The following is a 14,324-nucleotide window of genomic DNA, read 5'->3' as shown; positions in this document are numbered from 1 at the left end:
TGGCTTTCATTACTTTTTTTCAATTTTTTGAAGTTTACGTACTTATTTTTCTAAATCATCGAGTACCTATTTATTCACAATAACTGAGATGTAATGACACTTTCAACAGCAAACTTTATCATATTTTGAGCATTGGTACCCATTAGATATCTACGTTTGCCAGTTTTATATTAAAGAAAAATCTTACATGTTAATGTACTCGTATTATGTCATTCAATGGAGACAGACATTTTTCTTGACGTGAATAGTTCAGTCTGATTTTATTCTTTCGCCATGAAATTAATTTTGCTCGTCGTTTGTGGTTTGGCGTTTTTTAAAAGTTTTGTTTTCAGTGTCAGTGAAAGTAAGCATTAATATTTTGATACTTCGTGGTTATCTTTTACCTACTTCGCTTACATTCGTTTCATGGTCCATTGAATTATCCATGCTTACAGAAAACCTCCAGCAATACATAACCAAATCACTTAAAGGATTCAAAAATGTTATGTTGAAAGGAGACGAAGATCTGAATTATCCTATCATGGAACCTTACAAAATAGGAAACTATACCTGGGATTTTATAGATACATCTGGAAGTAACAAGCACAGGTGAATTTGGACTCTGCATTTCGCTTCCAAAGACTCATTTGTCCATTTTATGCTTCACATTCGAAAAATAGACCCAAGTCTACCTACGTCTATTGTTGAAATCAAGCATTTTAATCGAATTTTATGTTCGCAGCCTGAAAACTAGTTTTGATCAATGCACTTTACAAGGACTTTCCAATTATAATATAAATCGAGTAACAGTGAGCGGTAAAGATATACGATTCAATTTCGGCCTTACTTTCTCCAATTTAGAAACAAAAATTCCTTACAAATTAGATGGATACATATTCAAAGGCATCATGCCTGTTTATGGCGAAGGCCTTCTCAAGTACGTAGAATTTTTGCTGTCAGATGTGATCCTTTCTCCAGTTGACTCGTGAGAAAAAAAATCAATTACATATTCGTATTCTTTACACAGGCTCTCTACTCCTGCGCAACAGTTTTATGTTTCAATTGATTTGGGTATCGAGAAAGGATTCATTGTGCTTGAATCTTTACATCTTCATAGATACAATAACGACATAAATGTGAGAACTGATACATTATCAATACCTACCTACTCTAGTATTTTTCTCATTTAGGTATCTATTCAAAAAAAAGGATACATACGTCATCTCTAATTATAGGTCAAAGTCACTGGTCTGATGGATCTACCGAATAAATTCGCTGGCTACGCACTGGATGACATTTTGGACAATATTGTGAAGGAGTATCGTGATAAGGCATTGCAAAACTACATGAGTGATCTCATCGAAGAGATTATTGGTGGAATGACCATGGATGAGATTTTCAAATTTCTCGATCATTTCGTTAAGAAGTGTGATGAAAAATGAATGAATTTCCGGAAAATATGTTTGTTTGTGGAAACAAATTAATGTTGAAATTAGATAGGTACCTACCTATGCAAAAGATTGAACGCATAATTTTATAGTCATATGTTTGAGCTACAAATTTCAAACAAAAATAAGTATAAGTACCTATTTTGTAAAATTAAAACATGAAAAAGTTTCAATTCGAGCACGATCTTTTATTTGATTCCAAGATAGTGGTTTTCACTAAAACCTTTTGGTCTCAAACTTTTCAAATAAGCCATATTATGAAATCAGTAACTAAGTAATTCCTTGATATTTTAGTTCTTCGTTTTTGAGTTTTTCAAAAATGAATTTTATCTGATCCATTTCAAAAATAGATCTTAAAACACCACCGTCAATTTTCTGTCCCAATTGTTTTAATTTTTTCAAGAGCTCTCTTATGGGTCCACACTTACGTTCTCTTGGATTGTACATATTAAAATCGGGTTGTGAGCTCAAATGCGAAGAAAACTTTCTGAAGGTCATTATGCTGGAAGAATTAATTAATATTATTAAATTCTTACCCAGGATGCGTAATGGCAGATTGTATGTAATCGGTATATTACGTGTAATTATGCCGTTACTGAAAAATTACTGACGTTTATCGTCATTACCAGTAAATTACTGTCATTACTAGTAAATTACCATCGTTACTGGTATATTACAGATATTACTGATCAATTATCGGTATTACTTGTACATTTTTGGTAATAATCAGTGAATTATTCTCAAATACTGGTAAATTACCCGTAATTACCCGTAAATTACCCGTAAATTACCCGTAAATAATAATAATAATTTTATTGAAGATAACATTACACGGCAAGTAGGTACACAAATTAACGACACCCCTATGCCAAAGGCGAGCGGGGGCCGATAAACAATAGACAATCAAAGACAACAAAGCAAAAAACAAAAAACAAAATAAAATAATAAGTATAAAACGCAGATATTGGCACTGCGACGCAAAGTGGCTGACATCTAGCGGCGAACGCTCGAAATGCTGAAAACGCGGGTCCAGTTGTACAGAGAGCATAGGGAGGAATCGCGTTTTTTAATTTTTACGGAACAACAGTAGGGTTTTTTACCAATTGTGTAGGGCATTATTTAAAGGGAATTTAATTTCCGATTTTTTGGTATAAAAAAAAATGACCTTCGACCATTTCCAACGTGACAGATTTGGTTTTCGTGTAGCAATTTCACCCGTTTTCAGCATTTCACAAAAAAATATATTGGTAAATGCTGATTTTTTTAATGTTCTCAGTAATCAGCATTTTCTCCTCTGTACATTAATATAATCACCAGATTTTTAGCTTGAATACTCGCGGAGAAATTCAATTAAAAAGTTGTGAAATGCTGAAAGCGGGTGAAAGAAATGATCGAAATTCAATTTTTTTTACACCAAAAAATCGGAAATTAAATTCTCTGAAAATAATGTTTCATACATAATAGCAAAAAACCCTACCGTTTTTGCGTAAAAATTAAAAAACGTGATTTCTCCCTATACTCTCTGTACAACTGGACCCGTTTTCAACTTTACGTTTCGGCGCGTAACAGCGCGCTCTATGTATCCGTCGCACAGCCAATTTCAACCAAACTATAGAAAAGAGCTGACAAATTACAAAGTAATGGTATGAAAAGAGAGAGAGAGAGAAAGAAAAAAAAAGAAAAAAAAGAAAAAAAAATGATTAACAAAACTACGAAACATAGTACAATATAATATAATGTTGGAGGGGCGGTGGAGAGTAAATGGTATCAAAAAACAAAAAAAAAACAAAAAAAATTGAAAAGCCAATGCAGCAAAAACTAGACTATTGCAAGAGGTATTTCTTTATGGCCCTGTCCCTCAATCTTCCACTGGCTCGTAAATTACCCGTAATCACCTGTAAATTACTCGTAATTACCCGTAAATTACCCATGATTACCCGTAAATTACTCGTGATTGTGATTACCCTAAATTACCCGTAAATTACCCGTAATTACCCGTAAAGTACTCGTAATTACCCTAAATTACTCGTAATTACCCGTAAATAACTCGTAATTATACCCGTAGTTACCGTTAAATTACTTGTAAATTACTCGTAATTACCTGAGATTATATGTAATTATCTGTAAATTACCCATAGTTACCGGTAAATTACCAGTAACTACTCGTAAATTATTTTTTATTACTCGTAATTACCCGTAAATTTTTTGTAATCACCCGTAAATCACTCGTAATTACTCGTAATTACCCATAAATCACTTGTAAATGACTCGTTATTAACTGTAAATTACTTGTAATTACCTGTAAAGTATTTGTAGTTACCAGTAGATTACTTGTAAATCGCACAGCTTTCGTATCAGGTTTTTTGGTCTTCTCACAGTGTTGCTGGTAGGTGAGTGATCTGTCCAGGGTCACTTCTAGATATTTGGGGTGGTCAACGTGATTTAGTGCGGTGGTTCTCCGTTGTATGTTGAGCTGTCTCTTGGCCTCGCGGTTTCGCAGGTGGAACAAACAAGTTTCTGTCTTGGCTGGGTTTTGCCTCAGGTGGTTGGCTGTATAGTATGCACTGAGCTCTTCTATTTCCTGATTCAGCGTGTCTTCCACCTCTACATATGTGTCGCACTGTGCTATGAGTGCCAACCCTGGATCCAAGTTGGTTTGACCAGATCTAATCAAATATAATCAGATCCGAGTTTTCATCACATTATATCGGTTCAGATGTGGTCAAATCAGAAATTCAATGTTATCTTGATTCAGTTTGATCTCATCTGATCTAACCACATGAAATTTTTAAAGTATTAGATTAATGTGTTTAGATCACGATCAGATCCAATATTTTCCTCTAGGGTCACTGCTCCTCTCCAACACAAAAATATGAGCAGAAATAACAAAGTAAAAATCATCCAAATGTAGATAAATACCTGATTTCGAAAAATTTCAAAATTTTTCATCTATCATAATTTTGCTAATAAGTTAAAACGAAACGAAAGCGATGTTTTTCAATCAAACTACGAGAAAAAAGAATACTCCATTGAAAGGCATCTCTCAGAGTGACACATTTTCGTATGGATTCAAAGAGCTGTGATTGACTTTCATTTTTTTTTTAAATTTTTGGAACTAACTGACTCGTCAATAAATATTGTAAACGTAATTTTTGTACTTACAACAGGATTAAATTACAAGTGATTCTCGAGACTATATTCAAAGAAGTTTCACGTACATATATGTACTTATTATTTTCCTTGATGACCGATTGCCTATCTATTCGCAATAGGTAGATAATTAAGATGTAATGACACTTTCAACAACAAATTTCATCATATTGTGTAAATGTATTATGGTTCCCTGCAGTTATAATGAAAAATCTTATATAGGTATACCTATGTATCGTTGTATCAAGTTATTCATTCAAGACAGACATTATTCTTTATACTTACCTGAATAGACAAGTTGGATTTACATTTTTTACCATGAAATTATTTTTGCTTGTGGTTTGTGCTTTGTCATTTTTCGAAAGTTTTGTTTCTGGTGATCCTGCTCTAAATAAAGATGGTATTGTCGGTGTCAGTCAAAGTAAGCACTAATATTTGATTTTCCTCCGTTACTTATCTTTATTACCTATAGTTACTCGCTTTTTACACTCCTTTCATACGGTCCATTGAATTATCCATATTGCAGAAAACCTCGAGGAATACATAACCAAAGCTCTTAAAGGATTCAAGAATGTAATGTTGAAAGGCGACGAGGAACTGAATTATCCTATTATGGAGCCTTATAAATATGGAAACTTTTCTCAGGATTTTATAGATCCGTCCGGAAAAAACAAACATAGGTAAATTTAGACATATCATTTTGCCTCCGAAGACTCATTTGTCCATCTTATTCTTCACAATCAAAAAGTAGCCCTAGGTCTCTACGTCTTTCGTTGAAATCACGCATTTTAATCGTATTTCATCTTTGCAGCGTAAAAGTTGATTTAAAAGACGCCGTTTTACGCGGACTTTCCAATTATTACATAAGTAGGTATATCGGATGGATGTAAGCGCTAAAGATATGCAATTCGATTTCGTACTTGCTTTCTTCTATTTAGAAACCGAAATTCCCTACAAATTAGACGGATATATATTCAAAGGCTTCATGCCCGTATATGGCGAAGGACTTCTCAAGTAAGTAGAATTTTTGCTTTTAGACGTCTTCTTTCCAACTGACTTATGAAAAAAATAATAATTCTATTCGTATTTACTTACTTACGCTTATACACAGGCTCTCTAGTACTATGCAACAGTTTCAAGTTACAATTGATTTAGGTATCGAGAAAGGATTCATTCTTCTAGAAAATTTGCGTCTTGATCGATACGGTTTTAACACAGATGTGAGAACTGGAGAATTTCCTTTATCAATCTTCCAACATTTTTCTCGGTTATTCAAAAAATGATGCAGTAACGTCTTCTTAATTGCAGGTTAAAGTTACTGGTCTGATGGATATGCCGGATAAATTCGCTACCTACGTGCTGGATGACATTTTGGACAGTATTGTGAATGAATACGGTGATAAGGCATTGCAAAACTACATGAGTGATCTCATCGAAGAGACAATTGGTGGAATGACTATGGATGAGTTTTTCAAATTCCTCGATCATTTTGTTAAAAAGTACGATAAAAAATGAATGAATTTTCGTTAATGTTTATTATTTATGTAATTGCCATGAATTTTTTTAAAAAATACATAAATTTTGTAAAATCAAAATACGAAAAAATTTTGATTCGAGCACTCTTTTATCTGATTTTTTTTTTTTTGAAGGAATTGAGCTTTCAAAAATACGAGCGTATTGTTCTCACTTTTATGAAAATCGAACCTCTGAAATTTGATAGGATTGTAATTTAGATGCAGTGAATAGAAAATGTGTTTTCTGGGATAATATAACTTACCATTTAATATTATCAACACTTCATGAAAATTTTTAACTACTGGTAGGTAAGTGCTTACCTACCTATTTCATTTTGATTTACTTTTCAAAATTCAAATACCTTATAACTGTCAATTTTCTACCCAAATTGATGTTTTTTTTTTCTTTCAAGAGCTTTACATACTATGGGTTTAATGGTTCATATTACTTACTCCTACGTTCTGTTAAGAAAAGTGATCAGAATCAGTTTGCGAGATCAAATGTGTAGAAAATTTTCTGTAGGTCATCATAAGACGAGAGAAATGTTATTGACTTTTTGACCTAGATGCATCTTATTGTGAGTATCTCGAAAAGTCGAATTCCTTAACTGTCCTTCCCTCCCCAATTCCCCATGTTTATCTATTTTTCAACGCAGTATAATTATTACAACTGAATTTCTTGCAATTATGGGTGGATCTGTCATAATTTTGGATGAATTACTCGTAAGTTGTTGAATTAATCGCGATTTACTGGAAAAATACTTGTAATTACAGGCACGTTGTTTGTGAGTACCGGTAAATTGCTTGTAATTACGCCGTTACCAGTAAATTTCTCGAAAATTTCTTGTAATTATTTTTCACTTACGTAGGTACTTGTAATTACCTGATATTACTCGTGTAATTACCTGTAAATTACTCGTAATCACCTGTAAATGACTCGTAATCACCTGTAAATTACTAGTAGTTAACTAGTTACCTGTAAATGACTAATGATTACCAGTAAATTACTCGTAATTACCTGTAAATGACTTGTAATTACCTGTAAATTACTTGTAATTACCAGTAAATGAATTGTAATCACGTGTAAATTACTTGTAATTACCTGTAAATTACTAGTAGTTACCTGTAAGTGACTAATAATTGCTAGTAAATTGCTCATGATTACCACTAAATTGCTCGTAATTACCTGTAAATTACTCGTGATTACCTGTAAATGACTCGTAATCACTTGTAAATGACTTTTAATTACCTGTAAATTACTCGTAATTACCTGTAAATTACTCGTAATTACCTGTAAATTACTCGTAATTACCTGTAAATTACTCGTAATTACTCGTAATTACCTGTAAATTACTCGTAATTACCTGTAAATTACTCGTAATTACTTGCTCGTAATTACCTGTAAATTACTCGTAATTACCTCTAAATTGCTCGTAAATCACTCATAATTACCCGTAAATTACTCATAATTGCCTGAAATTTTTCGTAATTACCTAAAATAACTGGTATTCACCCAAAATTACGAGTCACTATTTTCGAATCACTTGTAATTACATGCAAATAACTTGTACATAATTACCTGTAAATTACGAATAATTACCTGAAATCAATATTTACCAATTAATTACTTGTCATATGTATTACTTATTGCATTCTAAAAAGAATCATCTGAAAACTTTAAAATCTTTTATGATGAAATCAGTCGAATGAAATAATCTCAAGCGAGGGGTTGAAGGAGCGAAAATGATTTTACAAGCCTCTTTTTGTGTGGGTCATCTCCAATTTCTTATGACTTCGGAGGAAAATTTTCAAATTTTTTCGGTTCTTCTCCAACTAATTCAATCACTTAAATTTTTTTCGACTTTCTCGACGTAATTACTCAACATTTTTCAATAAGGCAGTAAAACGTAATTGAAAAAAATCGATGTATCAACTTGGAGTGCGTTTTTATCATTTCTCGCCTGTAACTTTCATTGTGTCACCCGCTCTCACCGATTAAAAACATGGCTCGTTGGCAAATCAAAAACATGATTTCTAAGCAACGATATCAAATTACGAGTACCTAATTTTCAAGTGAATTTTCCAAGAAACTCCACAAATTTTACTTCATCATGAAGTACATAGGTAAGGTACCACTGTTTCTACCCACGCAAACCAGAAGTAATGACATTTTCAACAGGTGTCTTCCTTATCGTATAGGTTATTTAATCCCATAAAGTTAACACGATCATACTGAGAAAAATCTCACACATTGCCTCAGAACTTTGTGCATTCTGGACATATTATTTTTCGTTACAACTCGAATTGAAATGAAATTTGTCGTCATGAAATCAGTGTTAGTGTTGGTTTATGGTTTGGTGTTTTTTGAAAGTTTTGCTTTTGAGGATCTCAATTCAACTGATGATAACCGTATTGTTGGTGTCAGTGAAAGTGAGTACCTATTCTAAATATTTGAGTTCCGTTATTACGTGCCCCTATCTACTTTTCCCGATCGTTTTATGATCCGTGACATTTTCCTTATTGTGCCTAGAAAATCTCGAGGAATACATGACCAAAGTTTTCAATGGATTCAAAAATGTAATACTGAAAGGAGACGAGGAAATGAACTATCCCATTATGGAGCCTTACAAATTGGAAGATTTTTCTTGGGATTGGAGCGATACATCAGGCAGTAACAAATACAGGTGAATTTGAACCTAGAGACTTGATCGTGCAGAAACTTCTAAGTACATCCCAATCATCCATATTTCACTCTTGGATGTAAACAGGTTCAATTCTACATTATGTTGATTCGAATTTTAATCACGCTTGTTTTTCTCAGTATGAAATTTCTCAGCGTGAACCAACCTGTTGTAAAAGGACTCTCCAATTGCCAAATAAGAAGTATGCAAGTTAGTGCTAAAGATATGACATTGGCTTTCGATATTGGTTTCTCCGATCTTCAAATCGAAATTCCTTACAAACTGGATGGGTATTTGTTGAAAGGCTTTATGCCCGTGTATGGTGAAGGTGTTCTCAAGTACGTGATGTTTTTTTTTTTCATCTAAATACTTACCTACGTTACTTCATTTTTTTGAACTGATTCGTGAAGAAAATACTTTAGCGATATCATTTTTTATGTCTTGACTCAGGCTTTCTTCTCCTGATAAAGAGTTTTATATTATAATTGATTTGGATATGGAGAAAGGATTCATCATGGTTGAGAATTTTCGTCTTATTTCATACTCGTACTATGACGAGATAAACGTACGTAAGAGAAATGTAAAATTTACCTACACATTTTATTGATTCTAGAAAGTTTTTCAGTGGTTCGATAAATTGCCTAAAATTTAATTTCTTTATTCTACATACCTATTTAAATTCTAGGTCAAGGTTACTGGTCTTATGGATCTACCTGATAAGTTCGCTAGCTATGTTCTGGATGACATCCTCGGCTCTTCTAAAGTAGAAACAGAAGGTCTCAAGGCACTGGAGAATATCATGCTTGATCGTATTGAAGCAACTATTGGTGGAATGACCATGGATGAGTTATTTGATTACCTTGGTCATTTTGAAAGAAAAATCCAGTGAAAAGTGAATTTTGTATTACGATGTTGGTTTGAAAACAATATTAATGAAACACAAGCAATTTGTTTTTAAGCTCTTGTATTACAGGTTACAAGTTTCTTGTTAGAATAATTTAAATTTTGATGGAATGTTGATTTTGTTTCATTAAAAAATGAGGAAATTCTACAATTTCCTGAGTTTGCAATCTTCCTACTAAGTCCAGCTTTCTTCAGATTCTCAATAAAGTTTTGAAACTTTCCAGGATTCGTGTTTTCTTTTTTTTTCATTTTTTTTTTTTTTGAGGATTATGTTGTACGTGTAATGAAGAATTGGAAGAAGGATTGTGAAAAAATTGATGAGCCCCCGCTCCCCTCAACGAACTGAAATAGACATCTAAAAAATCTTCCACTCTCATGTTATTTTGTTCATTTGAAAATTCGATTTTTTTTAGTTTTTAATTTTTAGCAGAGCTTTTTCATCTCCAAAACGTATCGAATTCAAAAGAACTCTTATTAGTCTGGCATATATAACAATAGGAGTAATTGCACCCCCCCCCCCGATCCTCTGAGACAACTTTTTTCTTAAAGGGGACATCATAAGGAACATTTTAAAGCACACTTGCCAAAAAAAAGTTGGCCTCACTTACAAAATGGCGGCCATTTTGATTGACAGGTCAGCCGAAATCGCAGATTTTGCGTTTTAGCATAGGACTTGCATGAACTTTTTCAAACTTTACAAATGTAGATCGAAAGATCATGCAAAAATTTATCCCCTGTCAAAATTTCAAGCGCTAAAGTGCGTTTTTCGATTTATAGCGAATTTTTGAAAATCCATTTAGGGCAAAAATGAAGAAATCAAAATTTTACCAAATTGACCGAGGCAGCTGAAATTTGGGATATACCCCATTTTCAACATTCCAAATCGATTGGAAACGATTTCAACCCGTTTTGAGCAGTTCTAGAGCCTCCAGCAGATTTTTGAAACTCGAAATTCCCACAAAATTCCATCAAATTGGAGTTGTAAAGCTAAAATTTATTCTAAAAACTAATTTCAATACGCTAAGAAGTACTGCAGGTAAATTTAAAGTCATCTTGAATCCTCCAGCGACTCTTTGAAAATTCCTGAAGCCTCCAGCACATTTTTGAAACTTTAAATTTTCACAAAATTTCATCAAATGGAGACGAAAAGCTGAAATTTACTCTACACTCCAATTTTAACACCCTCTGAAAACGACTTCTGGTGGATTTCAAGTCATTTTAGAGCCTCCAACGACTTTTTTGAAAATTCCTGAAGCCTCCAGCAGATTTTTGAAACTTTAAATTTTCACAAAATTTCATCAAATGGAGATGGAAAGCTAAACATTACTCTACACCCCAATTTTATCACCCTCTGAAGACGACTTCAGGTGAGATCAAGTCATTTTAGAGCCTCCAGCGACTTTTTTGAAAATTCCTGGAGTCTCCAGTAGATTTTTGAAACTTGAAATTTCCCCAACATCACTTTATCAAATGGAGTAGGCAAGCTGAAATTTACTTCGCAGACTACATGGTGGTTTTAAATGGTTTTGAAGCTTCCAGCTGCTTTTAGGAAATTTCAATTTTCCAAAAAAAGTCATACAACCTTTCAAAAAATTGCTGGTGGCTCAAAAACGACTTGAAATTCACCAGAAGTCAACTTCGTAGCGTATTGAAATTAGTATGCAGAATGAATTTCGACTCTCCATCTTAGTTTGATGAAATTTTAGGAAATTTCAAGTTTCAAAAATCTGCTGGAGGCTTCAGGAATTTTCAAAAAAGTCGTTGGAGGCTCTAAAATGACTTGAAATCCACCAGAAGTCGTTTTCAGAGGGTGTTAAAATTGGAGTGTAGAGTAAATTTCAGCTTTCCATCTCCTTTTGATGAAATTTTGTGAAAATTTATAGTTTCAAAAATCTGCTGGTGGCTTCAGGAATTTTCAAAAAGTTGCTGGAGGATCCAAAATGACTTGAAATTCACCTGCAGTACTTCGTAGCGTATTGAAATTAGTTTTTAGAATAAATTTTAGTTTTACAACTCCAATTTGATGGGAATTTTGTGGGAATTTCGAGTTTCAAAAATCTGCTGGAGGCTCCAGAACTGCTCAAAACGGGTTGAAACCCTTTCCAATCGATTTAAAATGTCAAAGATAGGGTATATCTCAAATTTCAGCTTTCTTGGTCAATTTGGTAAAATTTTGATTTTTTCCCTCATTTTTGGCCTGAATTCTATTTTTAAAAATTGGCCAAAAATCGAAAAACGCACTTCAAGGCTTGAAATTTTGACAGGTGATAAATTTTTGCATGATCTTTCGATCTACCTTTGTAAAGTTTGAAAAAGTTCATGTAAGTCCTATCTTAAAACGCAAAATCTGCGATTTTGGCTGACCTGTCAATCAAAATGGCCGCCATTTTGTAAGTAAGGCCAACTTTTTTTTGGGCAAGTTTGCTTTAAAATGTTTCTTAGGATGTCCCCTATAAGAATAAAGTTGTCCCGGAGGATCGGCGGGGGGGGGGGTGCAATTACTCGTATTGTCATATGCCAGATTATATAATTTGTCAAAAAACCTGATCATAGTATCCTCACTTCTCAAGTTAAAAACATTCGAATTTGGATTGCATCGAGGACAAATTTACCTACCTACTCCAAACGAATAAATTATTCCAATACGATTTTTCAAGATGTCAGTTTGTATCTTCATTTTAGTTACTATTTTTACAACTTTGAGTAGGTATTCAGAATTCAGATAGGTAAACCTTACCTACATAACAATAAATGTTCAAGTCTGCGAGACTCGACTTATCAAACCGAATGAAAAACATTTTCTAAAAAATAAAAAAAAAAAAAAGAACTGATTACAATCCACTTTATATTTTCTTTATCTATAAGTACCTATACGTCGAATACTTGAGAAATAGTGATACTTTAGGTGGTCCTCTTCGTCTCGTCGCGTCGTAATGAGCACGTCTGAATCTTTAATACCGAGAAATTGTTCATATTGTCGTGTAAAGTTGTACTTATTTGTTCGACACAAATTATTATTTTTTTTTCAATTTTGTGAATTAAGTGAGAGTTTTTGATACGTAATAGGTACTTCTGTCATCATGAGATCAATTTTGATTTTGATTTGCGTGGTCGTATTTATTCAAGATTTCACCCAAGGTCGTTTGGCTGTAAATGATGATGGGATTGTGGGCGTAAGTCAGCGTAAGTAATACGATTTTGTATCTGATATGACCATTGAGATGCTTTTTTGCTCAAATTGATTTTTTTTTCATGATGTAGAGAAACTTAAAGATTACATGGTCAAGGCCATTAAAGGATTTCGTAAGATAATGTTGGTAGGAGATACAGAACTTGATTATCCGGTGATGGATCCTTACGAGCTCGTAGATGCCTCTTGGGATCTCAGCGATAAATCAATTAGTAAAAAATACAGGTTAGATTATAATCGTATCGATGTCATATCTGATTTCAATATCAATCGTTAATAAGATTCACTCATTCAATCCACAGTCTGAATTTTTTCAATAAAAACACAACTATCATAAAAGGACTCGCTAATTATGAAGCCACGAATGTGGAAGCGAGCGCAAAAGACATGCGGGTGTCGTTCATGCTCACTCACAGAAACATTTCATCCAAAATTCCTTATAAATTAGATGGCTATTTGTTGAAGAACTTCATGCCTGTATTTGGTGATGGTTTCATCGAGTAAGTGATCGCCTGCAAACCATCTTTACCTACTATAATATTACTAAATTATTTACAAAATGTTCTGAACTGATGCAGATTCTCTACACCGAATCAAGTATTCCAAGTTGTCATAGATCTGGGCTTAGAACAAGGATACGTGGTTGTTGAAAAAGTGAAAATTGATCGAGTCAACAAAAATATTGATGTGAGTGTTCAACGCAATTAGGCATCGATTTTTTAGAATCCGAACCACAGATTGAACGAAATAATATCTCGTACTTACTCTACTTTTTTTTTTTTTAGGTCAAGGTTACCAACCTCATGGATTTGCCAGATCCGTTTGCCAGTGCAGTCTTAGATGACATTTTGGATGATTTAATGAAGAAAAATGGTGATAAAGTACTGAATGCCCAAGCTCATATTTTGGTCGAAGAAGCTGTGGGTGGAATGACTCTTGACGAGCTTTTTGAATATTTAGATCATTTGGGAGAAAAATCTGAAGAATAGGGAACTTGGATTGGTATCGAGATGATTACAAATTACGTATGAAGTTGAATTAAAATGTAGATAGCAAACTAATGAACAAAATATTTATAATTACCGTAGCGTACAAAGTGTGATGTAGCCGATGTAAGTAGGTATAATTTTCTCTGCATGAAATAATTATAAAAACACTGATAAAAAATGATGATACGTTCTCGGTGCATTTTAATTTGATTTCAACGCTTATGAATATTGTTTCTACGTACTATTGATAAAAGAGCTCTTATTTTTTATTTTGAAGTTTCGTTTAACAAAATAATATTATGCATTTTCAAGGAAACACCACCCAGTCCTCCCAAGCTATGCTGGTCTCCTTGTACGACCCCCCCCCCACTCGGTTGCAAAAATCAAGCAGAATGAAGTAAACCAAACATGGTGAATATTTCTTGAAAATTTTACATGTCTGTCTCGAAAAGCTTTCGAAAAATTGTATT

General features: G+C 33.4%; 4 protein-coding genes across 4 annotated transcripts; all 4 read left to right on the top strand.

Annotated features, from left to right (window-relative positions):
- Nucleotides 1-145: 145 nt before the first annotated feature.
- LOC135843842 (uncharacterized) lies at nt 146-1,594 on the top strand. Its single transcript, XM_065361873.1, has 5 exons — nt 146-343; nt 435-588; nt 722-916; nt 1,007-1,115; nt 1,215-1,594. Exons 1-5 carry the CDS (start codon nt 274-276, stop codon nt 1,419-1,421), a joined length of 735 nt encoding a protein of 244 aa, XP_065217945.1. The 5' UTR covers nt 146-273; the 3' UTR covers nt 1,422-1,594.
- A 3,158-nt stretch (nt 1,595-4,752) lies between these two features.
- Nucleotides 4,753-6,207, top strand: LOC135844271 (uncharacterized). Its single transcript, XM_065362422.1, has 6 exons — nt 4,753-4,998; nt 5,104-5,257; nt 5,389-5,444; nt 5,516-5,591; nt 5,689-5,797; nt 5,886-6,207. The coding sequence occupies exons 1-6, from the start codon at nt 4,896-4,898 to the stop codon at nt 6,090-6,092; spliced, it is 705 nt and encodes a 234-aa protein (XP_065218494.1). The 5' UTR covers nt 4,753-4,895; the 3' UTR covers nt 6,093-6,207.
- A 1,873-nt stretch (nt 6,208-8,080) lies between these two features.
- On the top strand, nt 8,081-9,901 carry LOC135845420 (uncharacterized). The gene is made up of 5 exons (XM_065363951.1): nt 8,081-8,521; nt 8,622-8,775; nt 8,913-9,110; nt 9,223-9,337; nt 9,458-9,901. Exons 1-5 carry the CDS (start codon nt 8,401-8,403, stop codon nt 9,659-9,661), a joined length of 792 nt encoding a protein of 263 aa, XP_065220023.1. The 5' UTR covers nt 8,081-8,400; the 3' UTR covers nt 9,662-9,901.
- Nucleotides 9,902-12,579: 2,678 nt separating this feature from the next.
- LOC135844304 (uncharacterized) lies at nt 12,580-14,045 on the top strand. The gene is made up of 5 exons (XM_065362461.1): nt 12,580-12,858; nt 12,937-13,090; nt 13,168-13,365; nt 13,444-13,552; nt 13,651-14,045. The coding sequence occupies exons 1-5, from the start codon at nt 12,756-12,758 to the stop codon at nt 13,852-13,854; spliced, it is 768 nt and encodes a 255-aa protein (XP_065218533.1). The 5' UTR covers nt 12,580-12,755; the 3' UTR covers nt 13,855-14,045.
- Nucleotides 14,046-14,324: the final 279 nt, after the last annotated feature.

The sequence above is a fragment of the Planococcus citri genome, chromosome 4 (genome assembly GCF_950023065.1).
Source record: "Planococcus citri chromosome 4, ihPlaCitr1.1, whole genome shotgun sequence".
Classification (NCBI taxonomy): Eukaryota; Metazoa; Arthropoda; class Insecta; order Hemiptera; family Pseudococcidae; genus Planococcus; species Planococcus citri.
The sequence above is the reverse complement of the archived record's forward strand: the minus strand, read 5'-3'. Positions and strand labels throughout refer to the sequence as shown.